The sequence below is a fragment of the Melanerpes formicivorus genome, unplaced genomic scaffold (assembly GCF_026170545.1).
Source record: "Melanerpes formicivorus ecotype bairdi unplaced genomic scaffold, bMelFor1.0.p_v2 SCAF_18, whole genome shotgun sequence".
NCBI classification, from domain to species: domain Eukaryota; kingdom Metazoa; phylum Chordata; class Aves; order Piciformes; family Picidae; genus Melanerpes; species Melanerpes formicivorus.
This window is the reverse complement of record NW_027142370.1, coordinates 10,349,267-10,374,235: the sequence shown is the minus strand read 5'-3', so window position 1 is coordinate 10,374,235 and position 24,969 is coordinate 10,349,267. Positions and strand designations below refer to the sequence as shown.

General features: G+C 48.2%; 1 protein-coding gene across 5 annotated transcripts in view; it reads right to left on the bottom strand.

The window, feature by feature from the left end:
* NSD2 (nuclear receptor binding SET domain protein 2) overlaps positions 1-24,969 on the bottom strand; it is a 112,959-nt gene that overhangs the window by 58,221 nt on the left and 29,769 nt on the right. For 4 of the 5 annotated variants that reach the window (XM_068149581.1, XM_068149580.1, XM_068149584.1 and 1 more), the window contains exon 2: positions 6,215-6,840. In XM_068149581.1, coding sequence (XP_068005682.1) covers positions 6,215-6,811 — 597 coding nt within the window. In that variant the 5' untranslated portion in view covers positions 6,812-6,840. Of the gene's footprint in view, positions 1-6,214; positions 6,841-16,037; positions 16,143-24,969 lie in introns of those variants that run through there. The other variant, XM_068149582.1, reaches the window with a different exon arrangement.

The following is a 24,969-nucleotide window of genomic DNA, read 5'->3' as shown; positions in this document are numbered from 1 at the left end:
TAGCCATCTACAGCTACTAAACACAAAGTCACCAGCTCTAGAAACCTGTGAGTCACAAACTCCTGGGGGCTGGATGTCCTCAAAGTGAGCATCTCTCCATGGTTTGCCACGTCTCTGCTCCCCATTAGATAACCTCAGCCCTGAGCTGAGGTGCTGAATTAAAGGGCTCCTAGATCCAGCTTGGTAGGAGAGGCTGAGGGAGTTGGGGTTGCTTAGCCTGGAGAAGAGGAGGCTCAGGGGAGACCTCACTGCTCTCTACAACTACCTGAAGGGAGGTTGTAGCCAGGTGGGGGTTGGTCTCTTCTCCCAGGCAACCAGCACCAGAACAAGAGGACACAGTCTCAAGCTGTGCCAGGGGAAGTTTAGGCTGGAGGTGAGGAGAAAGTTCTTCACTGAGAGTTGTTGGCCATTGGAATGTGCTGCCCAGGGAGTGGTGGAGTCACCATCCCTGGAGGTGTTCAAGAGGGGATTGGACGTGGCACTTGGTGCCATGGTTTAGTCATGAGGTCTGTGGTGACCGGTTGGACTTGATGACCTTTGAGGTCTCTTCCAGCCTTATTGATTCTATGATTCTTATCTAGTATTTTGGTCAACATATTTGATTTGGATTCTCCAAATAGTGTGTTTATGAAGAGGAGGGGTGGGGAGGATATATTTAGATATTCCATTTGGAAGTGCTTAATTCAGCCTCTTCTCCATCCAAGAGCAAGCCTGCTATGGAGAGCACTGCACATATAGCTCAGCTTTCTGTAATCAATTTGTAGCCACTCTGAGACCACTAAGAGCTTTCTCAAGTGCCCCCAAACCAGGCTGCTCTTGAGGCTGTCTACACCTGGTGGTGCTTCTTAACCTACAAGGAGTTCTTTCAGATCCTTTTGCAATGAGGCATTAAGAACAAACAATTTGAAGTTCCAGGCTCACAACTGCAAATGCTCCTTGGGAGCTGCTGAGCACAAATGAGTTTCCAAGGTGCTCCTAAACAGAAACCTTTACTCCTGGCAGAACAGTAGCTCAGGAACCTTTCCAAAAAGGCTAACAAGGTATTTCTCCTCTTCCTGAAGGCATCACCCAGAAGAAGTTTTCAGGTTTACTCCTACCCCTTTGGGATTCTGGTGATATCACTCAGTCTGTTAGCATTTGCCTGCCAAAGACCTGATACATCAAGGGCAGCCAGTTAATAAAGCCCATTTCACCCTACAGCTACAGATCCTGATTCCCATGGCAGCTCAGCTGCACATTGTATGAAGTGCATTTCATGACCAGCAGTTCATAGAACCCCAGAAGGATTTGGGTTGCCAGGGACTTCAGAGATCATCCAGTTCCAACCCCCTGCCATGGGCAGGGACACCTCCCACTAGAGCAGCTTGCTTAAGGCCTCATCCAGCCTGGCCTTGAACACCTCCAGGGAGGGGACATCCACAACCTCCCTGAGCATTTCCTAATAACTGATGAGGAAAACCAATCAAGCCCATCCTCCTTCTGAAAACCACACACTTATCTGACTCTGTTTTTCCCTTTTTGCTTCTTTTGAAACTAAAACAGTCACCTGAGGATCTGGCTGTAACAGGAAAAGCCAACATTTGTTCAGCACAGCTCTCCAGTCTTACAGAGGCAAGTTCTTGGTTTCTGCTCATTTCTACTGATTAGATGCAAGCACCAAAGCAACATCACCAGCCTCAGTGGTCCCCATAGTCCTGTATTTTGTTAGCACAGAAGCATAAAAAGCAGCAAATGATCCTCAGACTGCTTCTGTTCCCCCCTTACTGGATGTTGAACTCATTACCATTGACTGTGACAGGCACCCCAACATTCTGCAGGTCTCAGAGTGGAGTTGGCCAGAGGAGTTTTCCTCTGTGAAGAGTTTTCCTCTGTTTATAGCAATACAAACACATAAGGACTGGTGGAACATCTCCAGGAACTTAACAACTGGCCCTGTGTAGCTGCTGTGGAGTCATAGAATCATTGTGGTGGGAAAAGACCTCCAAGATCATTGAGTCCAACCATCAGCCTAACACTACCATGGCCATTAAACCACGTCCTGAAGTGCCACATGTTTCTGGAGCACCTCCAGGGATGGTGACTCCACTCCCACTCCATTACAGCCTGCACCAAGCAGAGAGTCACAGCTTGCCAAGTTTCTGCTGTCATAATGAAAGAGAACTACAACAAGACTGGAAGGGAAGCTATGTGGAAGGCACAGCTTTTGGATCACCTACACCTTAGCTGCAGTCCCTAAAGCAAGCAGAGCAGTGTGTGGACTTCCAGGTTTGTCCTGGATATAGCCCTGCTGCATTTCTGAGCTACTGCACCCATGCTGGGGAATCATGCCAGGAAGCCATGCCAAAGGGCAAAGTGCCACTTGTAGGCCAAACCCAGCTTATACAGAACAAGCTGAAGTGTGCCAGTGTCACAGACTGAGCTGGTCTTGGGGTTAGAGAGCACAACCCTCCTCTGGGACCACCAGCATGAGCTGCAGATACATTTCCTTTAGTTCCCATACAGGAACTCTGGGGTGCTCTAGGGATCAGACTTGGATTGCTTCACATCAGTAGCTGAGGAAAACCTCTGCCATCCTCCTCCAGACAGGACTGCTGCCCTTCTAACATAAGCCTCAAGTGAGAAAACTCTAGGAAAGACCTTGAGGAACAGGCTGCCCAGGGAGGTTGTGGCTGCCCCCTCCCTGGAGGTGTTCAAGGCCACAGTGGATGGGCCCTTGAGCAAGCTGGGCTAGTGGAAGGTGTCCCTGCCCATGGCTGGGGGATTGGAGCTAGATGATCTTGAAGGTCCCTTCCAACCCACACCATGCTAGGATTCTGATTCCTAGCTGGAAGCTGCAAGAAGTGACAAAAGCAGGAAGTCAAAAAGCAGCCACCACAGAATCTATTGCTAAAGCCACCAGTCCACTGCCCCTCCCATGAGCTGCACTATCAAGTGCCCATGGGCTTGGCATGGACTCAAACATTGACATGTGATACCTACCACCAACTGCAGAGCAGACTGGGAGGTGGTGTCGCACCACTATCAGCATAGTGCCTTGGCAGGTAAGGTGCTAACCCAGGCCTTATCAGAAGAGGCCTGCATTGTAAAGTCAAGTCCTCAGGTGGAGAGATAGCAGGGGTGGGGCAAGAAGGGTGAAAGGTGGGAGGGGAGAGAGGAAACAGCCACAGTTTGTGCCACTTCCACTCCTTTACCCTGGGAAAGTGACAGCAGCACAACTGCTTCTTGGAGGCCTGGGCAAGGTGGTGGTTATCAACAGAATTCTAACTCTGAGCTGGCAGACCATGGTCATTCCAAATTAAAAAGTATCTTGTATGTCATGGAATCATAGAAGAAAAGACGGGAAAGGCCTTTAAGATTATCCAGTCCAATCTTTCTCTAACTCTACCAAGGCTGGTGCTAAACCATGGCCCTCAGCACCACAGCTCTGCCTCTCTGACACACCTCCAGCACTGGGGATTCAACCACCTCCCTGGGCAGCCTGTTCCAGTCTTTGAGAACCCTTCCAGGGAAGACGTTTCTTCCAATGTCCAACCTAATCCTCCCCTGGTGCAACCTGAAGCCATTTATTCTCTTCCTGTCACTTCTTACTAGGGAGAAGAGGCCAACCCCCACCTGGTTTCAGCCTCCTTTCAGGGAGCTGTAGAGAGCAATGAGCTGTCCCCTCAGCCTCCTCTTCTCCAGGGTGAACAACCCCAGTTCCCTCAGCTGCTTCTCACCAGATCTGTTCTCCAGACCTTTCACCAGCTCCACTGCCCTTCTCTGGACCCACTCCAGCACCTCAATGCTTTTCCTGGGGTGAGGGGTCCAAAACTGAACCCAGCCCTCAATGTTTAGCCTAACCGGTGCTGAGTACAGGGAGGCAATGACCTCTCTAGTCCTGCTGGCCACACTCTGGCTGCAGATAAGGTTTTAAACAGCCTTCTCTGATTTTAACAAAACATTCCCAAACAAGAGCACAAGCCAGCAACCGAGCACTGGAACATTTGTTAAACGATCTGCCTCTCACCTCAGCAAGATAGCAATCTGCTCTGTCCATCAAGCAGAGATATAATTACCTCACACAAAAAAGCAGCATTTGAACCATGGCAATTTCTGCTCAATCAAAAGAGCAAGAGCCTGGACAAAAAGAAACCAGCCCAGAAATAAAACCAGACAAACAGGTTCTACACTTACTTGTAACCTACAATAAACAGACATCCAAGTGCAAAATGAATCCGTTTTCACTCCGAGGCTGTTTCTCCAACCTGCACTTTGCAGCCACAACCAGCTCCAGAAAACCACAGTGGGATGCATCAACATGAAGGCTTTGGGATGTTGGTGATAAAATAACAGCCAGAGCAGGGGCTTGAACCCAAAGGACACTGACACATGCTGGATACCCCCTCCCTGGAGGTGTTCAACAACAGGATGAATGAGGCCTTGAGCAACCTGGGCTAGTGGAAGGTGTCCCTGCCCACGGCAGGGGGGTTGGAACTGGATGATCTTCAAGTTCCCTTCCAACCTAAACCATTCTATGAATCTTTGACATCAAGACACCACAGCTGTGATCAGAGAACACATGTGTAGTGTATATAAACAGCTGAAAAACCTCCTTCAGCATGTTCCCTACAACTACATTTTTCTTCCTTGATTTGAAATCTGCAGAGTTGCAAACCCTTCCTGAAAGAAATGTTAGGAGCTGGAAGGGACCTCTAGAGATAGGAGTCCAACCCCCCCTGCCAGAGCAGGATCACCCAGGGCAGGTCACACAGGAACACATCCAGGTGGGTTTTGAGTCTCCAGAAAAGGAGACTCCACAATCTCTCTGGGCAGCCTGCTCCAGGGCTCCACTACCCTCACAGTAAGGAAGTTTCTCCTCAAGTTGAGGTGGAACCTCCTGTGTTCTAGCCTGTGCCCACTGCTCCTTGTGCCATCCCTGGGACACTGAAAAGAGCCTGGCACCTTCGTCTTGACACCCAACCCTCAGATATTTATAGACATTGATAAGATTCCCTCTCAGCCTTCTCTTCTGAAGACTAAACAGCCCCAGGTCTCTCAGTCCTAGACATTTACAGTCAAGGGGTTAGATCATAAAACACTATCTTGTGACCTTCAAGCACTTTTCCTTTTGCCCTTTGTGCTCTAAAGTGTGCTAGGCAAGAAAAAACAAAGCCAGAAGCATGACCCTGCTTCGAGTGCTCTGAAAAGACAAGGGTCAGAATACTGCAAAGCCTGAGATCAAGCAGGTGGTTTATCTGCTCTGTGACTCTAACACCATCTCAGGTCTAAGGTTTGCAAAACCAGGGCCTGATCATTACCCAAAGCCCTCACTAACATCTACAATTGTTCCACAGCATTGATCATTGAGGAACACTGAGCACCCCTGCAATCTAGGCTTCTTCCTCTGAGACAAAATGATTGCAAGCCACATTCCTTTAGATGGAGACCAGCAACACAAACTAAATAAAAGGGGGAAAGGCATCCCAGCAGTGTTCTTATTTACAGCTTAGGAAAGCAAAACACACACAAAAAAGGTGAGATTTCCCTTTCTGCCCATGTTTAAAAGAAGCAAAAAGCAGGCAAGCTTGACCACAAGCCTTAACAACATTCAACAAAATTATCCAGCTGATTTTAGTGAATACAACTCACTAGGTTATAGCAAGGAAATGCAGCTCTTTGCAGATGACAAATAAGGGTAGGGACCACATTCCAGCTGCCAGAATCTGAAGGTGAAGAGCCTTGCTTATCAGCCAACTGACAGCTGTCTCCATCTTTCTTTAATTCAGAACCAGGACTATAGAAATAGTTTGTTTTTCTTCTGAAACATCTGGTTATTAGAGGAAGCCAGAATGCCTCATGCTCCAGTAGTTAAAGGTCACTTCTAAATTCAGAGGTCCCCTTGCTCCTTGCCCAGGTGCACATCACCAGGCCTTGGCTTCCTGTCTGGAGCAAGCTTCTGTTCCATACCTCCCATAGTACCACATGCCCTGATTTGCTCTGGAGATTCACTTCACTTGTATGGGAACAGGATTCATGGGGTATTCCTAGCCCAGGCAAGGCACAGGGACAGAACTAGAGTGCATCTGCCTATCACTGAGACACAAGGGAGCACGTCAGACCTGGCTGCGGGAATCCCCAACTGCAACACCTGCCATGAAGGTTTGCACACGGACGAATGAGACCTCAGCACAAACAACAAAGCTAAGAGAAGGAGAAATGTCAAACAAGGCACTACCTTCTTTTCAGTGGGGCTTGAAGTCTTTGATACTAAGGCTGCTTCCACCAGCCCCTGCTCCAGCAAGGAGTCATATTTTATGCTTCTTTTTCTGCTTCTCCTCTCCTTGTGCGCTGGCTTCTGTTCGTTCTCCTCGGACTGAGACACGTCGGCACCATTGTCTCCACAAATGGAAGACTCAAAGAGAGGCTTTCCATTCATGTAGGTTTTCGTGATCTTCAGCTTGATTTCTGGAGAGCCATTTTTGATAGGGGTAGTGTTGGGTGGCGTTCCAACTCCCTTTATTTCCTGGGGCTCGAAGCGCAGCTTGGCATCCTGGGCCCCGGACTCGCCGTTGAAGACGCGAGAGGTGAGGTCTTTCAACTTGTCAGCTGGAATGAACGGGAGAGCCTCGTGGCCGTTGTATTTTTGCATGACCCCATCCTGGAGGGTGGCAGAAAGCGGTGCTTTGCCCAGATAGACAGAACACTCCCGGTTCACTTCGCAGTTCTGAGTCTTCCCGTTGGTGTTGCCGAGGATCTCCGGCACCTGCTTCATTTTGATGTAGTTAATTTTACGAGTTAAGAGTTGAGAACTTCTTTTGATGCTAAAGTCCATTCAGCCCAGATGTTTCCAGTCTTACACTGCTGCATGAAGACAAAAAGACAGGAAACAGTTTTAGTAACACAGAAAAGCCCAAAGCTACTGAGAAGTCAGACAGATGCCCCCACTGATGCAACACGCAGTGCACTTCACTCAAGTTTTGTGGTGTGCCCCAGGGATCAGTGCTGGGCCCTGTGCTCTTTAACATCTTTACTGATGATCTGGATGAGGGCACTGAGTCCATCATCAGTAAATTTGCAGATGACACCAAGCTGGGGGCAAGAGTTGATCTGCTGGAGGGTAGAGAGGCTCTGCAGAGAGACCTCGACAGGCTGGACAGATGGGCAGAGTCCAAGGGCATGAGACTGAACACATCCAAGTGCTGGGTTCTGCACATTGGCCACAACAACCCCATGCAGTGCTACAGGCTGGGGTCAGAGTGGCTGGAGAGCAGCCAGGTAGAGAGGGACCTGGGGGTGCTGGTTGATGCTAGGCTGAACATAAGCCTGCAGTGTGCCCAGGCAGCCAAGAGGGCCAATGGCATCCTGGCCTGCATCAGGAACAGTGTGGCCAGCAGGAGCAGGGAGGTCATTCTGCCCCTGTACACTGCACTGGTTAGGCCACACCTTGAGTCCTGTGTCCAGTTCTGGGCTCCTCAGTTTAGGAAGGAGGTTGACTTGCTGGAGCATGTCCAGAGAAGGGCAACAAAGCTGGTGAGGGGCTGGAACACAGCCCTGTGAGGAGAGGCTGAGGGAGCTGGGGTTGTTTAGTCTGGAGAAGAGGAGACTCAGGGGAGACCTTCTTGCTCTCTACAACTACCTGAAGGGAGGCTGTAGCCAGGTGGGGGTTGGTCTCTTCTCCCAGGCAACCAGCACCAGAACAAGAGGACACAGTCTCAAGCTGTGCCAGGGGAGGTTTAGGCTGGATGTCAGGAAGAAATTCTTCATGGAAAGAGTGATTTGCCATTGGGATGTGCTGCCTGGGGAGGTGGTGGAGTCACCATCCCTGGAGGTGTTTAGGAAGAGACTGGATGGGGTGCTTGGTGCCATGGTTTAGTTGATTAGATGGTGTTGGATGATGGGTTGGATGTGATGATCTTGAAGGTCTCTTCCAACCTGGTTTATTCTACTCTATTCAAGTTTTACTCCAAAGTGTTGCTTACCAAACTTCATAATCAAAACACTTCAACATCTCTTAATATTCATTTTAAAAGGTCAAGTAAAATAGCTTGCTGAATCATCAGCTCTCTTGGAGCAAAAGCAGAGAGCAAAATCCCAGCTCAATTTCATTTCAGCAGTCCTTCAACAGCCTACAGCAGGAGGCTTGCCCACACTAGCCACTCACAGGTATTGCACTGTTTAAGACAGGTCAGAGTGAGGTGGAAGAAAATATCATTAATAACAACCTCACACAGAGGAGATGATTTCTAAGAGGTAGTGCCAGAGTCAAACCCCCACAGGCTGTGTTGCTGTAGCACCTACACCATGGACAGCAGCACCACGAGCTCTCTGCCTGGCTCTACTAACAGGCCCTCAACCTTCCACCACTGCAGCAGTGAGTGGAAATGGAGAGCTCTGGTGTCACCAGCACTTGGGTTGTGCTTTCTCCCTGTGGTTTGCCCCAGACTGAGTTGGGCACTGATATATACATTTTAATTTTGGGCATAAGATCCCCTCAGTCAGGACAGATACAGGATATGTGGCTAAGAAGACCAATTGTATCTTGAGGTGCATTACAATGACTGTGTCCAGCAGGCCAAGGGAGGTTCTCCTTTCCCTCTACTCTGCCCTAGTGAAGTCATTGCTGGACTCCTGAGTCCAGTTTTGGTCTCCCCAGTTCAAGAGACAGAGTACTACTGGATAGAGTCCTACACGGAGCGATGAAGATGCTGAGGAGCTTGGGGCATCTCTTTGAGGAGGAAAGGTTGAGAGACCTGGGGCTGTTAAGCCTGGAGAAGAGCAGCCTGAGAGGGGATCTTCTCAGTGGTCAGCAAGAGCTAAAAGGTGGGGGCAAGAGGATGGGGCCAGACGCTTCTCAGTGGTGCCCAGTGACAGGACAAGGGGCAAGAGGTGCTAACTGGAGCCCAGGAGGTTCCATGTAAACACCACAAAAAAGTTCTTCCCTTTGAGGATGCCTGAGCCCTGGCCCAGGCTGCCCAAAGAGGCTGTGGAGTCTCCTTCTCTGAAGAGATTCCAAACCCACCTGGACATTGTGATTCTGAGCAACCTGCTGTGGGTGTCCCTGGACTGGCATCAGACTGGGTGATCTCCAGAGGTCCTTTCCATTCCCCACCACACTGGGATTCGGTGATCATCTAACACTCTTTTTTCCTACAGAAATTTGAAGGCACAAACCCAGCTAAAACTGCACCATCATGTGCCCTAGAGAGCTTTTCTGAGGGTTGCAGAAAGGTAACCCTCCCCATGAGGAGAGGCTGAGGGAGCTGGGGTTGTTTAGTCTGGAGAAGAGGAGGCTCAGGGGAGACCTTATTGCTCTCTACAGCTACCTGAAGGGAGGTTGTAGCCAGGTGGGGGTTGGTCTCTTCTCCCAGGCAACCAGAACAAGAGGACACAGTCTCAAGCTGTTCCAGGGGAAGTTTAGGCTGGAGGTGAGGAGAAAATTCCTCCCAGAAAGAGAGATTTGCCATTGGAATGTGCTGCCCAGGGAGGTGGTGGAGTCACCATCCTTGGAGGTGTTTAAGAAGAGACTGGATGGGGTGCTTGGAGCCATGGTTTAGTTAGTCATGAGGTGTTGGGTGCCAGGTTGGACTCGATGATCTTTGAGGTCTTTTCCAACCTTATTGATTCTATGATCTCTACATTTAACTATCACAGTGAATTAGTGAAGGGCAGAATGACTCCTTTGTGCTGCTGGAGCAGGCAGGATGAGCCTTTTCATTTTTAAAGCACATAAGCAAACACTATTCCTGCTACCAGGTCCAGTGTAGTCATGACATAAAGAAATCCACCATCGTAGATATGAAAGCTCAGCACAGAAATCATCATAGCCATGCTCTAGGTAACCAACTTTAGACATGATTAAGTCCAAGAACTGTCACACTGAATCAGAAATTCATCAAATCTAGTCTCATATACTTCTCCAAAGAAGTGCAATGAAAACCATGATGAATAACTATTGAATTGCCAATTGCTATGGAAGAAATCTCTGAATCTCACCACCTTGTTTATTAATGCCCACAGCCACAGTGCTTACAACTGGTGTATTTGCCACCTCTAGGTCAGGAATAGAAGTGCACAAATGCTGCTAACTGAGCATTCCTCCAGCTGGGCAAGCATAAAGTGGCATTGAGTGCACCCCCAGCAAGTTTGCTGATGACACCAAGCTGTGTGGTGCAGCAGACAGCTGGAGGGAAGGGAGGCCATCCAGAGGGACCTTGACAGGCTGGAGAGGTGGGCACAAGCCAACCTCATGAAGTTCAATAAGAGCAAGTGCAGGGTCCTGCATCTGGGTCGAGGCAATCTCAGGCACAAATCCAGGCTGGGCAGTGACTGGCTGGAAAGTAGCCCTGAGGAGAGAGACTTGGGGGTGCTGGTGGACAAAAAGCTCAACATGAGCTCTCAATGTGCACTTGCAGCCCGCAAAGCCAATCAGATCCTGGGCTGCATCAGGAGAAGTGTGGCCAGCTGGTCGAGGGAGGTGATCCTCCCCCTCTACTCAGCTCTGGTGAGACCCCACCTGGAGTACTGCCTCCACTTCTGGAACCCCTATTACAAGAGGGATGTGGAAGTGCTGGAAGGTGTCCAGAGAAGGGCCACGAGGATGATCAGAGGGCTGGAGCACCTCTCCTATGAGGACAGACTGAAGGAGTTGGGGCTGTTCAGTCTGCAGAAGAGAAGGCTCCCAGGTGACCTAATTGTGGCCTTCCAGTATCTGAAGGGGGCCTACAGGAAGGCTGGGGAAGGACTTCTCAGGATCTCAGGTAGTGACAGGACTAGGGGGAATGGAATGAAGCTAGAGTTGGGGAGATTCAGGCTAGATGTGAGGAGGAGGTTCTTCCCCATGAGAGTGGTGAGACCCTGGAATGGGTTGTCCAGGGAGGTGGTCTAGGCCCCGTCCCTGGGGGTGTTTAAGAGCAGGCTGGATGAGGCTCTGTCCAGCCTGATCTAGTGTAGGGTGTCCCTGCCCATGGCAGGGGGGTTGGAACTAGATGATCCTTGTGGTCCCTTCCGACCCTGAATGAAACTATGAAACTATGAAAGTGTGGCAAGCTCTGATTCAAAGCAACTGGCAAGCACAGAACCTTGCCATGCACAAAGATGCAGGGGAAATAAAATGATACATTTTAAAATCCTAACTCAGTCACTGCATGCCAAATGCTCTCAGCCTCCCCCTCCAGGTGCTGCTCTAAGGTACCAGCAAGATTCAAGGGAAGTATTAGGAAGAAATTCTTTACAGTGAGGGTGGTGAGACGCTGGAACAGGTTACCCAGGGAGGTTGTGGATGCCCCCTCCTTGGAGGTGTTCAACAAGTTGGATAAGGTCTTGATCAGCCTGGTCTAGTGGAAGGTGTCCCTGCTCATGGCAAGGGAGTTGGAACTAGATGATCTTCAAGGTCCCTTCCAACCCAAACCATTCTAGGATTCTATGAATCTCCATGCAGACTTGTCTGAGAGATGAAAAACCTCAAGCAACAAACAGCTGGCATTAAACGAGGTAACAGGAGGAAGCAGACCTGAACTCCAAGCAAATCTGTGACAGCCAAGGTTTTAGTCTTGCTTTAGCCAGATGAAGTCTGAGCTACCAATAAAGTCTCTTGTAAGATGAGGGAAACCCACCCCAACTGTGTTAAGGAGGAGTCAGAAGTGAAAAGAAACTTAAAGCTCCACCAGAAGAGGACAGAAGATCTCGCCAAACTGAAAGTCAGCTCTTGTGCTTTCACCAGCTCTCTCCAAGACACTCTCAGCCCAATGAATAGTATGACAATGTTTCAGGCTGTGACTCAGCAGATTTCACTAAAATCATGTTTATTTTAAGCAGCAACTGATGACAAATTCTACAAATCTCCAGGCAAAAGGCAAACCTGATATGGAACATGTAACACGGATGGCCACAGAGGTGACAGCAAAATGCCTTCAGATAAGAAAACCAAACCACTCCAAACACCGAACTGTTGTGGAACTTGTCCTGCCTTCCCACAGACTCTGAACAGAGCAAACCAGAATGCCCAGCAGAGATGGGATCTGGGCACCCAACCCCCTCCATCTCAAGCAGCTCTCCCGGGGCTGCAGACGCCCTCCAGCGGCGGCCTGCCCCTGCCAGAGCCGCAGCTGCCCCTGCCCTGCCTGGCGGGCTGCTGCTAGCCACAGCCCCTCCCAGCAGGGCCAGCACCGAGAAAGACTCTGTCACTTCCTCCTGGCCATCAACCACAGGGTGCAGCTGAAGAAATGCTTTCTAATGTGACTCCATTAGCTGCTTACCAGGGACTGGACTGGGACATCTGCAGTCTGGAACTCTGTTTAATCCATAGTTAGAATCACAGACTCATACAACCTTTTTCGCTGGAAAATACCCAAGTCCAACCATTCTCTCTCTCTACCAAGGCTGGTGCTAAACCATGGCCCTCAGCACCATAGCTCTGCCTCTTTGAAACACCTCCAGTAATGGGGATTCAACCACCTCCCTGAGGAACCTGAGCTTTCCCTGAGTCTCTGAGAACTCCTTCCTGGAAGAAGTTTCTTCTAATGTCCAACCTAATCCTCCCCTGATGCAACCTGAAGCTATTTCCTCTCACCCTACCACTTCTTTCCAACCTGGTTAATTCTATTCTATTCTTACTAGGGAGAGGAGACCAAACCCCACCTGGCTCCAGGCTACTTTCAGGGAGCTGCAGAGAGCCAGAAGGTCTCCCCTCAGCCTCCTTTTCTCCAGACAAAACAACCTCAGGTCCCTCAGCTGCTCCTCACCAGCCCTGTTCTCCACAACCTTCCCCAGCTTCATTGCCCTCCTCTGAACCTGCTCCAGCCCCTCAATGTCCTTCCTGTATTGAGTGGCCCAAAACTGATCCCAGACCTCAAGCCATGGCCTCACCGAGTCCAGGAGGACAATCACTGCCCTGATCCTGCTGGTCACACTAGTGCTGATCCAGGCCACGATGCTGGTGGCCTTCTTGGCCACCCGGGCACACCCTGGCTCATCTTCAGCTGGCTTTCAACCAACACCCCCAAGCCACCCCCAGCTATCAACACTCCTGCCCAACTTAATTCTACTAGTTTGGGAGGTTTTGTCCAGTTAATAATAGTAACTCTTGCTCTCATCACTTCTTTCTTCAACCTAGAAAGCCATCAAGCATGAGCCAGAGCATCACAACTCAAAAAAGGCACCTAGTAATCCCATCAGACTGTTCCTGCTACACTCAACCTCAAAACACTGGATGCATAATACATGAATAAATAAATAAAGTGAGAGGTGAAGAGTTTCAGAACATAAAGACCATCCAAGTCACAAAATAGCTCAGGCTGGAAAGGACTTCCTCAGATCATCTATTCCACCCCTCTGCCAACTGAGATCAAACTGCTGAGGGCCTGCTCCAGGCAATGCCCAGCAAATAACTAAGTGGAAAGGCCTAAATTAAAGAAATCAAGACATTTTCTAGCTGATGAACCTGAAGATATTAACTCAGTGTCACAAAGATACAGATCACAGAATCACAGCATAGTATCATAGCATCAGTCAGGGTTGGAAGGCACCACAAGGATCATCTAGTTCCAACCCCCCTGCCATGGGCAGGGACACCCCACACTACATCAGGCTGCCCAGAGCCTCAGCCAAGCCTGGGCTTAAACACCTCCAGGGACGGGGCCTCAACCACCTCCCTGGACAACCCATTCCAGGGCTTCACCACTCTCATGGGGAAGAACTTCCTCCTCACCTCCAGCCTGAATCTCCCCACCTCCAGCTTCATTCCATTCCCCCTAGTCCTATCACTACCTGAGATCCTGAGCAGTCCCTCCCCAGCCTTCCTGTAGGCCCCCTTCAGATACTGGAAGCATGGTTTGGGTTGGAAAGGACCTTAAAGATCATCTAGTTCCAACCCCTTGCCATGGGCAGGGACACCTTCTACTACAACCAGGCTGCTCAAGGCCTCATCCAGCCTGGTCTCAATCACCTCCAGGGAGGGGGCATCCACAACCTCCACAGGCAACCTGTTCCAGTGTCTCCCCACCCTCACTGTCAAGAGCTTCTTCCTAATCTCCAGTTTAAATTTCCCCTTTCCTGCTCACATGCATTGCCCCTCATCCTGTCACTGCAAGTAAAAAGTCCCTGCACTGCTTCCCTGTAGCCCTCTTCAGGTCCTATACAGCAAAGTGGCTGTACTTGGATAATACCTTTGAAGAATAGTAAGACCCTAATCTTTTAGGGGTCTATCATGATTTGCCTTAGCCATCTGAAGATACACAGCACACAGATTTTAGAACCTCAGTGAGTGAAGCTTCTCACTAACACAGATCACTGAAAACCAGATGAAAGCCCTGAAGAAGGCCCCTCCAATCTCTGGAGCCTAGAGAAACAACAAATCCAGGAGCACAAGGGGTAAAATGAAGCCAGTGTACCCAGGCCAAGAGTAAATGGGAAGATGCAGACAAAGGCAGAAATTTGAGCCAGTCAGACTGCCAGACCAGGTCACAGAAAATGGAAAATAGACTGTGCTTGTATGAAGATTTAATGGAGCCAAATGAGAAGAGGCTTAAAGGAAGAGGCAGCATAATGGGCAAAGATAATAGGTGTGAGCACCTACAAGCAAACAGAATCTCACTGGAGAGCTGAGACTGGTGGAGAGCAACCTGCAGGTCAGTCAGCATCTCTAGGACAACCAAGAGAGGGAAAGCTGCTGATAGGCACCTCAGATCTCCCTGTGAAAAACAAGCTACGTGTGGGAACCGCTTCAATGGAAGAAGGCAGCAAATCTACATGCAGGGATAACAAAGGCTCTCAACAGAGAAGGGCAAAATTGATGCTAGTTAAATTTTGCACAACCTTTGCTATCTAAAATTCATGGCAGCACAATACCAGAAGCAAGGAAAAGGACTAGGCTCTTTGTGAGAAGAGAACAATAGAGCAGCAAAGAAGAAAAGAGGCAAGGAAAGAAAATGATCAGCACCAGATAACCAAGCAGGACTAGGAGCTCAGAATTAATGCAAGGAAATCTGGAAGACAGGACATGAAAGAATGAAGTGTGATGGCTCCCAGACAAGGTCTGGTTGATCAGGGTTGTAAGAGTAAGGTTCTGAAGCAGCTGAGCATGTGATTAGATTTGGTAGTTCAGTGCATTCACACCAGATCACCACATCACACAGAAGCAAAAGCAATCCCTTATCTTTTTGTGAAATAACTCTGTATCCATAGAAAAGGAAACTGGGGGAAGGGGAAGGTAGGCAAAGGAAAAGGACAAAAGCACCACACACTAGGAGCAGCTAATGAGCTTAAGCTCCTATCATCCCGTGTTGGCTGTCTGGTGATGCAACAAGAACCATTTGCCCTAACAGAAAGAAAAGAACATGACAGCCAAGGAGACTGTTGAATGACCATGGTGTTTTGGTGAACAAATAGTTCTCAGGAAGCAGAAGAAGAAGATGTGGAACACTGCAACAGGCTGCCCAGGGAGACAGTTGAGGCCCCAGCCCTGGAGATGATTCAAGATCAGGCTTGACAAGGCTCTGAGCAACCTGATCTAGTGGAGGATGTCCCTGCTGACTGCAGGGGGGTTGGACTCGGTGACCTTTGGAGGTCCCTTCCAAACGAAACCAGTCTGTGATTATCAGAGAAAGGTCTCTAGATAATTTAACTGGACAAAGACAAATGGACAAACCTTGCAAATGGTTCTGTAAACATTTTCATAGGAGAAAAACACAGGTTCTGCAGCAAGCAAATTGCTTTGCAGGCTTCAAATGATGTTATTAATGACTAGAAGGTCAATCACCTAACAGGAGTTATGAGCCAAACACAGTTAGTGTGCCATGTCAGATTCCTCCTTCACTCCCCAGGCCACTACCTACCATTTCTGTGATATTTATACTCCTGCAACTTCAGAGATGCCTTTCTTGTGTCACAAATAATGGAGTAGCCCAATCCTCCCAGTTCTGCCAAAGGGACTGAACAGAAGCAGTAACCAACCCAAAGCACCACTATGAAACACCACTTTTGCTCTAAGGGTTTTCTTCAAGCCATTTCTCAGGTGAGTTCCTCAGGGAAGTGGGGGGGGGAAGAGAAAGAAGATGCCTCACCTGAATACAAATTCACAGTAAGAGAACTCCATCCACAAAATCCATTTTTGATAGCTACAAATCAGGCTTTTGGCTGGCACAGAAAAGAAGCTGAGAGGTGGCTGCTGCTCTTTCCTGCAATAACAACTTTCTGATAAAGCTGAGGGGAGAATGGAGAAGACTTAAGACCAAAGGTTATTCCTATTTTCAGATCACAGTGAGACAAAATACTTGAAGAGGTCAGCAAAGCAACATTTGAGCAGGATTATTATACTGCCCTGGATCACACATCCCCCCCCACCTCCCCCTAAAGATCATAGAAACATAAAATGGTTTGGGTTGAAATATCTCCAGGGATGGGGCCTCAACCACCTCCCTGGGCCACCTGTTCCAGTGCTCCAGCACCCTCATGGTACAGAATTTGTTCCTAGCAGCCAATCTAAATCTGCTCTTCTCTCATTTCAAACCATTGCCACTCATCCTGTCACTGCAGGCCTTTGGGAGCAGTCCCTCTGTGTAGCCCACTTCAGGTACTGGAAGGTTGCTCTAAGGTCTCCTTGGAGCCTTCTCTTCTCCAGGCTGAACAACCCCAGCTCCTTCAGCCTATAAAATTACTAGAAGCAGCTCAATTTAGATGAGTCACAAGGAAGAAATTCTTCCCCATGAGGGTGGTGAGGCACTGCAACAGGCTGCCCAGCGATGCTGTGGAGGCTCCAAGCCTGGCAGTGTTCAAAGGCAGGTTGGATGGGACCTTGAGGAAGAGGGTCTACTAAGAGTGTCCCTGCCCAAGACAGGGAGTGGGACTTAGATGATCCTGAAGGTCCCTTCCAACCCATCCTGTGATTCTAGAATTCTATGAACCAGTCAACTGGCAAGACTGACCTGGAAGTATTTTCAAATGAGTATCTGACCACTTCCTCACATTTTCAGTAGACAACAACATGTGTAGAGACACACAACATCTGCCTGCACAAAAAGAGCAAGGATATTTGGAGAATGGTGTGGAAAAGGTTCATAAACTTAGCTGTACCTCCACTTCTTTACAACCCAGTATCTGTGAAATAAATTAGTATTGATCTTTTCTAATTTGTTTTGGGTTTCCTTTCCACCCAACCCCCACCTAATGGATGGAATTTCAGAACTTAATTGCTACTTAATTGTAATTTTGTTATTTAATTGTATTTTTACCAGCTCAAAGAAGCATTTATTGCCGCCTTCTTTTTTTTTCACTGAGGCAACTGGCAACACCAGCTTGTGGAGCAAGGAAACTTAGAATGGCAAGTCAAGATTTTCTGAACTTCAACTGTTCCTTGCTGCTGCAGAAAGCAAGATTACAAAACTGATGGACTTGACTTTTTTGTTCCTCCTCAAGAAAATCTTTCCCCACCAAGCCTGGCAGCTGAGGACAAAGGTACTCATCAGCATGTGTGGCCTCACCAGTGCTGGGTCCAGGGGAATAACTGCCCTGGTCCTGCTGGCCACACTACACAGTATCACAGCATCACTAAGGGTGGAACTGCTGATCCAGGCCAGGATGCTGTTTGCCTTCTTGGCCACCTGGGCACACAGTGGCTCATCTTCAGCCAGCAGTCAACCAGAATCCCCAGGTCATTCTCTGTTGGGCAGTTTCATAGTATCATAGTATCAGTCAGGGTTGGAAGGGACCACAAGGATCATCTAGTTCCACCCCCCTGCCATGGGTAGGGACACCCCACACTAGATCAGGCGGGCCAGATCCAGTTTCCAGCCACTCTGCCCCAAGCCTGGAGTCTTCAAGGGATTGTTGTGACCCAAGTGCAGGAACCTCACACATTGGCCTTGGCCTATCAATCCAGCCTGTCCAATCTCTCTGCAGAGCCTCACTACCTGCAAGCAGATCAACACTGCCTCCCAGCTTAGTGCCATTGACTTGTGTCAATCATTTTGCACAGGACCTTAAAACTCTGCTGTCTTTGTCTATCATGGCATTGCAACCAGTTCACCCAGGTGGGTGGATGCAGGTGCCAGAAGCACACTTACATCACTAGAATCATTGTGACACTGGTGCTATATGAGGCCTGGTCAGTAGTCCCAAACCCCAGCTAGATGTACACATGGCAGAGCATCATCTTTCCTATGGGGCAGTATTTGGCCATGGTTTCTGTTCTGCTTGCCATTGCAGTGATAATGCAGCTCTCTGATGTGGCCAGGTAATGTGGAAAAAGAAATCCAAGTTCTTTCAGCCAGTACATTCAACTGCACACCCTGTAACGTTCTGTGAAGGACTGGAAGGTAAAGTTCAGCAGCAGTTAATGTTGACTCAAGGGCATTATGGAACTGAATGCAGAGACTGGCAGCTTTCCTGAAGAACTGTACAGATCTGATCAATGTAACCGTCTCCAGAAGGAAATCCTGGCCAAACTGTGCTAATCCAGGGCTGTTTGAACACAGACTGCAACTACATGCATGCAACTATGTTGCTTATTCTGGGATATATATGCTACACACCCAGATGGCAGATGTTTGCTAGGAAGAACTGAATGAGGCCCAAGGCTTGCAACGTAAGATGTGGAATCCTACAATGGCCTGGGTTGGAAGGGACCTTCAAGATTCTGTTAGGCAGATCTGTAACAGTTCCATGTCTTTGTTGTGCTGAGGACCAGAGCTGGACACAGGACTCCAGATGGGGTCTCAGCAGAGGGGCAGTAGCCCCTCCCTCCACCTGCTGCCCACACTGCTGGCGATCAGCCCAGGACAGAGTTGATTTCATCACCCAGCACCCCCCCAAGTCCTTCTCCTCAAGGCTGCTCCTGACCTACTCCTCACCCAGCCTATGTCTGTGCTTGGGATTGCCCTGACCCAGGTGCAGGACCCTGCACTTGGCCTTGTTGGACTTCACAAGGTTGGCTCAGGTCTACCTCCCAAGCCTGTCCAAGTCCCTCTGGATGGCATCCCTTTCCTCTAGCATGTCAATCAGCCCACACAGCTTGGTGTCTTTAGCTGTGTCTGCTTCTGGGCAAACCTACATTTTGACTGTAGAAATAAGCTGTGTTAAGCAACTGCAGTTGCTCTCCTTACCTGCAGAGCTTCTGAGGACTCAGTTGTTGTTACCATCTTGAAGCCAAGCACTCACTTGATGAACAGCTATTACACACACACTTTCTGCTACACATTTTCAGTTTTTTGCACCATGGCTGAATTTCAGTCATCTTCCACATGTAATCACAGCATTTGTTTCTGGTTTGTTGAGAGGTGCTACAGCAAAACAGCTTCTGAGGGCCCGAGTTCTGCATCCGCAGAGGAGTCACAACATTAATTTCATTCTGAAGTATCTGATTGAAAGTTCTTGGCAACTTCTCCATACAGCCAAATGATCCATATTCATATCTTTCATCCTACACTGCTCTTCAAGGTTCATGCCTTGGCTTAACTCCATTTGGCTTTCTTATCAGACTAGAATCTAGGCATTCTTCACTAGAGAAACAACTTCCCACTTTAGATGTTTCTGAGTGCCGGTACAGTCAGGTTCTATCACTCCAATGGCAACCCACTAATGCTGGCAAGTTCCACAACTGATTTATCTGACACAGGGTCTTGGGAACCTCAGCTCCACTAACTACCACAAGCCACAGCAGTAACATGTACACTCCAACATATTATAATGAAGAAATTAATGGGATGTGGGTCCCAAACACCACGATAGGAGCCTGCACTACTGGGTCTCTGCTGCTCCTTTTAGCAGTAGCTCTTCAAAACATTTCCAGTGGTGTTTAGATCCCATTTCTAATAAAATCTTCCCCTAACTTCAGCCTGCTCCCTTTAAAATATTGTTACCACAAAACATGTAAGCTTTGCTCTTCGGTGTATCTCGTATTTAGCAAGGCAGAACTGGGAGAACAGGACAACATTCTCTCTCTGTTCCGTTTCCGACTACAGCAATGGAAACGTGGAATTCCGATGTCAGCCCTCAAGGCCAAGGATGTTTGAAGATGACAGTGTTGCTTTTTCTTTTATTTTTAAGCATCTTTTAGCACAGATGCAAAATGTTGGTATTTCAGCAGCCTGAGATGAGGCACAGGCCAAAGAAGGTTTTACAAGGACAGCTACATGTCCATCTCTGTCACCGAACAGAACAAGATCACCTGGTGCTTCTCCAAAGAGCCCCAAAGGAAACTGATGTTGTCCTGATGGTGTCCCTCACAGCCATCAGAGGAGAAATGTTACAAGCTTCTGGGAAAGCCCAAGCCCATTTTGATAGCACATCACACTACAGTTTGACTCTCTTGCCACATATTGATCCTTGCCCCAAATGGGTTGACGGTTAATGGTTGAATCCCCATCCCTGGAGGGTGTTTCAGAGAGGCAGAGCTGTGGTGCTGAGGGCCATGGTTTAGCAGCAGCCTTGGGAGAGTTAGAGAATGGCTGGACTGGATGATCCTAAAAAAGGCTTTTCCAACCCAAATTATTTCTGTAAGTCTAAATATGGACGAAGATAAAACAGCTCCAATTTGTGCTGGCCAGGCGAACACCAAAGTTCAAAACAAGATCAAATTGCTGCCTTGCACGAAGATAAAAATAGGACAGCTTAAAAGGATGGAGATAAAACCAGAAACTGAGCCATCACCTGTCGACTAACCCTTGCAATTTAAACCATTGCTTTAAGTCACTTCAATATTTTATTACTTGCATATTATGTCAAATATGAGAACCTACACCAATGGTGGCCCAGGGCAAAGTGATTTTGCCCAGCATAAAAATACTCTGAAGTATGCATGGGATAGTGCTTCACTTTTCCATACTTGGGAAATTCATTTGGATTGCTATGAAGCATTCAGAAGAATTTTCAAACCTCTCCTATCCACATAGCTTCTCAACCACCTGCACTATCCAAACAGAAAGGGACCTGGGGGTGCTGATTGACAGCCACCTAAACATGAGCTAGCAGTGTGCCCAGGTGGCCAAGAAGGCCAATGGCATCCTGGCCTGCATTAGGAATGGTGTGGCCAGAAGGAGCAGGGAAGTCATTGTGCCCCTGTACTCTGCATTGGTTAGGCCACACCTTGAGTCCTGTGTCCAGTTCTGGGTCCCTCAGTTTAAGGAGGACATTGAGACTCTTGAATGTGTCCAGAGAAGGGCAAGGAGGCTGGGGAGAGGCCTTGAGCACAGCCCTGTGAGGAGAGGCTGAGGGAGCTGGGGTTGCTTAGCCTGGGGAAGAGGAGGCTCAGGGGTGACCTCATTGCCCTCTACAACTACCTGAAGGGTGGTTGTAGCCAGGAGGGGGTTGGTCTCTTCTCTCAAACAACCAGCACTAGAACAAGAGGACACAGTCTCAAGCTGCACCAGGGGAAGTTTAGACTTGAGGTGAGTAGAACGTTCTTCACAGAGAGAGTCGTTTGCTGTTGGAATGTGCTGCCCAGGGAGGTGGTGGAGTCCCCATCCCTGGAGGTATTCAAGAGGGGATTGGACGTGGCACTTGGTGCCATGGTTTAGTAGTCATGAGGTCTGTGGTGACAGGTTGGACTTGATGATCTTTGAGGTCTCTTCCAACCTTGGTGATTCTGTGATCAGCACAATTGCCATGTAATGGTATTATCATAGTATCAGTCAGGGTTGGAAGGGACCACAAGGATCATCTAGATTATCTCTTTACATTAGCAAGAAGGACAGTAGAGAGTTTGCTTTGGCTTCAGCCACCATTAACAGGTATTTGTTTACTGCACACAAAATGGGTTTAAAAAAAACCAACTGGTTTATGGTCAAACCTATGACCTGTCTCAGGCAGAAGCAGCTTTTCAAATGTGCCAGACTGTCAATAGATTATTTGGTGCTGAAGCTTAGAGTTGCTTGTCAGCACAGTAATGCATGATGGAATATGCATTAACCCCTCACCACCATACACAAGGTATGACTGTAGGTGATCTGCTTTCCAGGAACCTGGCTGATTGGTGCAGCTTGCTGTTCACCAGAGCAGCAACAGCAGAACAGAGCATGGTTTAAGTTCTCCTTGCAACACATGCCAAAGCCTCCCCTTCCTGCTCATGCTAGAAAATACACAAGAATGACGCTAGACACCATCAGCTTGATAAAAACATTTAAACCAGCACTGGGTGCACTGCTGTTGTAATTTCTGGCAGTACAAAATGAAAGGGAAAAAAAGCAAATACATTTCTTTGGCTGCCTTAGTACCTCAAATAACTGCGGGTCATAGAGAAGCTAATTTGAAGGTGCAGTGAAAAGAGAATTTAAGTAGTTTCTCTCTTCGCCTTCAAAAACGTTCTCAGAAGCAAAGCCTCCCAAGGAACCATGCATTTTACAAAGCAGCTACTGACCCAGTCAGCCAGTTACACACATTTACCAGCTGCAGCATGGCTGCTGCACATCACCGAGGCTCTGCTCATCCACCTCCTTTCTCCCAACTCTCCCACAAGCACGCACCAAAGGAAATCTGGACTCCTATGACATGCTCTGATGGGAAATCGTTCCCTCTCCACTTTACCAGAGAAGGGCAACAAGGCTGGGGAGAGGCCTTGAACACAAGCCCTATGAGGAGAGGCTGAGGGAGCTGGGATTGTTTAGCCTGGAGGAGGCTCAGGGGAGACCTTATTGCCCTCTACAACTACCTGAAAGGTGGTTGTAGCCGGGAAGGGGTTGCTCTCTTCTCCCAGGCAACCAGCACCAGAACAAGGGGACACAGTCTCAAACTGCTCCAGGGGAGGTTTAGACTCGAGGTGAGGAGGAAGTTCTTCACCGAGCGAGTCATTCGTCATTGGAATGTGCTGCCCAGGGAGGTGGTGGAGTCACCGTCCCTGGAGGTGTTCAAGAGGAGATTGGATGTGGCACTTGGTGCCATGGTCTAGTCATGAGGTCTGTGTTAATAGGTTGGACTCGATGATCCTTGAGGTCATTTCCAACCTTAGTTATACTGTGATACTGTGATACCACCCCACTGCTTATCCTGACACCATTCCACATCTGCCTTCTCATTTACACCACTGAGATTACAGCATATCCTCAGTGAAGACACTTCTTAAAGATACATCCCAACTGGAAAGTGATGCTTCCTAGAAACACAGACTTACTTATCCCTGCAAGTGTCCAAAGGCAGTTGGGTGGAGCCCTGAGCAAGCTGGAGGTGTCCCTGCCCACGGCAGGGGGGTTGGAACTAGATCATCTTGAAGGTCCCTTCCAACACAAATCATTCTACATTCTATGATCCACTTACATCCACTTCAGTATCTCCATTCCTCCTCCATCCAAAGGCTAGACTTAAGGATTACAGCAGGTCTATATTTACTCAACCATAAGGCCATTTCATCTGTCTTTGCAGAAAAGCAGTGACAGAGCTCAACCAGCAGAGCCACAAACATTAGATCAAAACTCACAGCCATCATCATCTACTGCATTTTTTTTTTCCTGAGCCACCAAGCATTTCTTTATTGATGTTTGATTACTAAATGTTTGGGTATCCGCTGTTTGCAGCAGTACCACTCAGTGGATGCTTCCCACTGTGCAGCACAGTGCTCTCAAGGAGAGATGACAAGTTTTTTCCTCAAGGAAAGGCTAGGCACTTCACCTTACAGAGAAAATACTTGCCATTTTCATGCACTCAACCATCTTCTCTGCTTAAAACCTAAGGGCAATCTGAGAGTTATGGAAGCAAGAATGACCAGAGGTGACCAAAACACTGCCAGAATTATGCTGGTGTCTTCTCCTCATCATAAACCACATCCTCAATCCAGTCATCTGCCCAGAGCAGGTGGACCTGTACATAACACACAAATGAAGTCCTGATGCAGTTAACAGGCTTTGACTGACCCCAAGGAAAGACACGTACTGACCAGCCTGCAGAACTAAGGCCTTGCTTGGGAACTACAGTGACACCAGTGGAACAAAAAGCAGGCTCGGTGCAGAAGTGAGAGGTGAATGGGTCACAGACAATAGGGCACAGAAAAGCAATCTCCTTTTCCCATTCCTTTGCTGGTTTGTTGGTGCAGTATCTCTCTCGATACGCAAACACACACACACGGATGGACACCCAGGCACATCCATTTCACCACCCAAATGTAAGACAGCAAGCCTCTCCTTCCAGCCTACAACAAAGTAGGGTTGGTTTGGTTGTAATACCCAGCCTACTGCAGGCAGGCAGTAATTTAAATGTAACAGCCTCATCTGCAAAATCAGCCACTGCCTTCAGAGAAAGCACACAGCCCTACAGACCCTAAACCACGTTTTCCTTTCTTCTTCCCGGGCGTTTGTTGGATTTGTAGCGAACTAAAATGAAATCTGTTTGAATTTCCATTTTCTAAACCACTTTAAAGTCACACCTTTACAGCATAATGACCTCATTCCTCCTGACATTTTCAAATCATGCTGGATAAACCAGGAGGTTTTACTGTACTTTTAATAGCTGAATTTTTCCTGAGTGCGGATGAAGGTGGATGGATGCTCCTATAACCTTCACGAGAACTAGCCATATAGTCTCCAGGCATATCCACAGCTTTTCTAGCCCAGTAGTGAAAAATCTGCCATATTTCCTGCTGGCTGCAGGCTAGATGAAAATCCGAGCATGTTTTAATAGACGGGATAGAGATGCTGACTGAAACAACCGAAATTTGCATACACTCGAAGCACCGAGCCCTGGGTAGTCCTGCAAACCAATGGTTTTCTTCAATGATTGTATATCCCACAGCCAAATAACACAGCACACTGTGAAATCGAGGAGGTTTTTTTTTTTTCCCTTTTTAAGGTTGAGAGCCTGCATTTCCTGAGCAAAATTCCCCCAGCAAAGCAAGCACACAGCAGCTTCAGCGATAAATGTGCAGAGATTCTACTCCCGCACAAACATTTGAGTAAAGAGCCAGTTTATTCCTGCAACTGAAGCCACACGTTCCATGTTTAAGGCATCTCAGTAAGCATATATACACACACACACACACATATATATATATCTGCACAAACCACTAGCGAGGGCTCT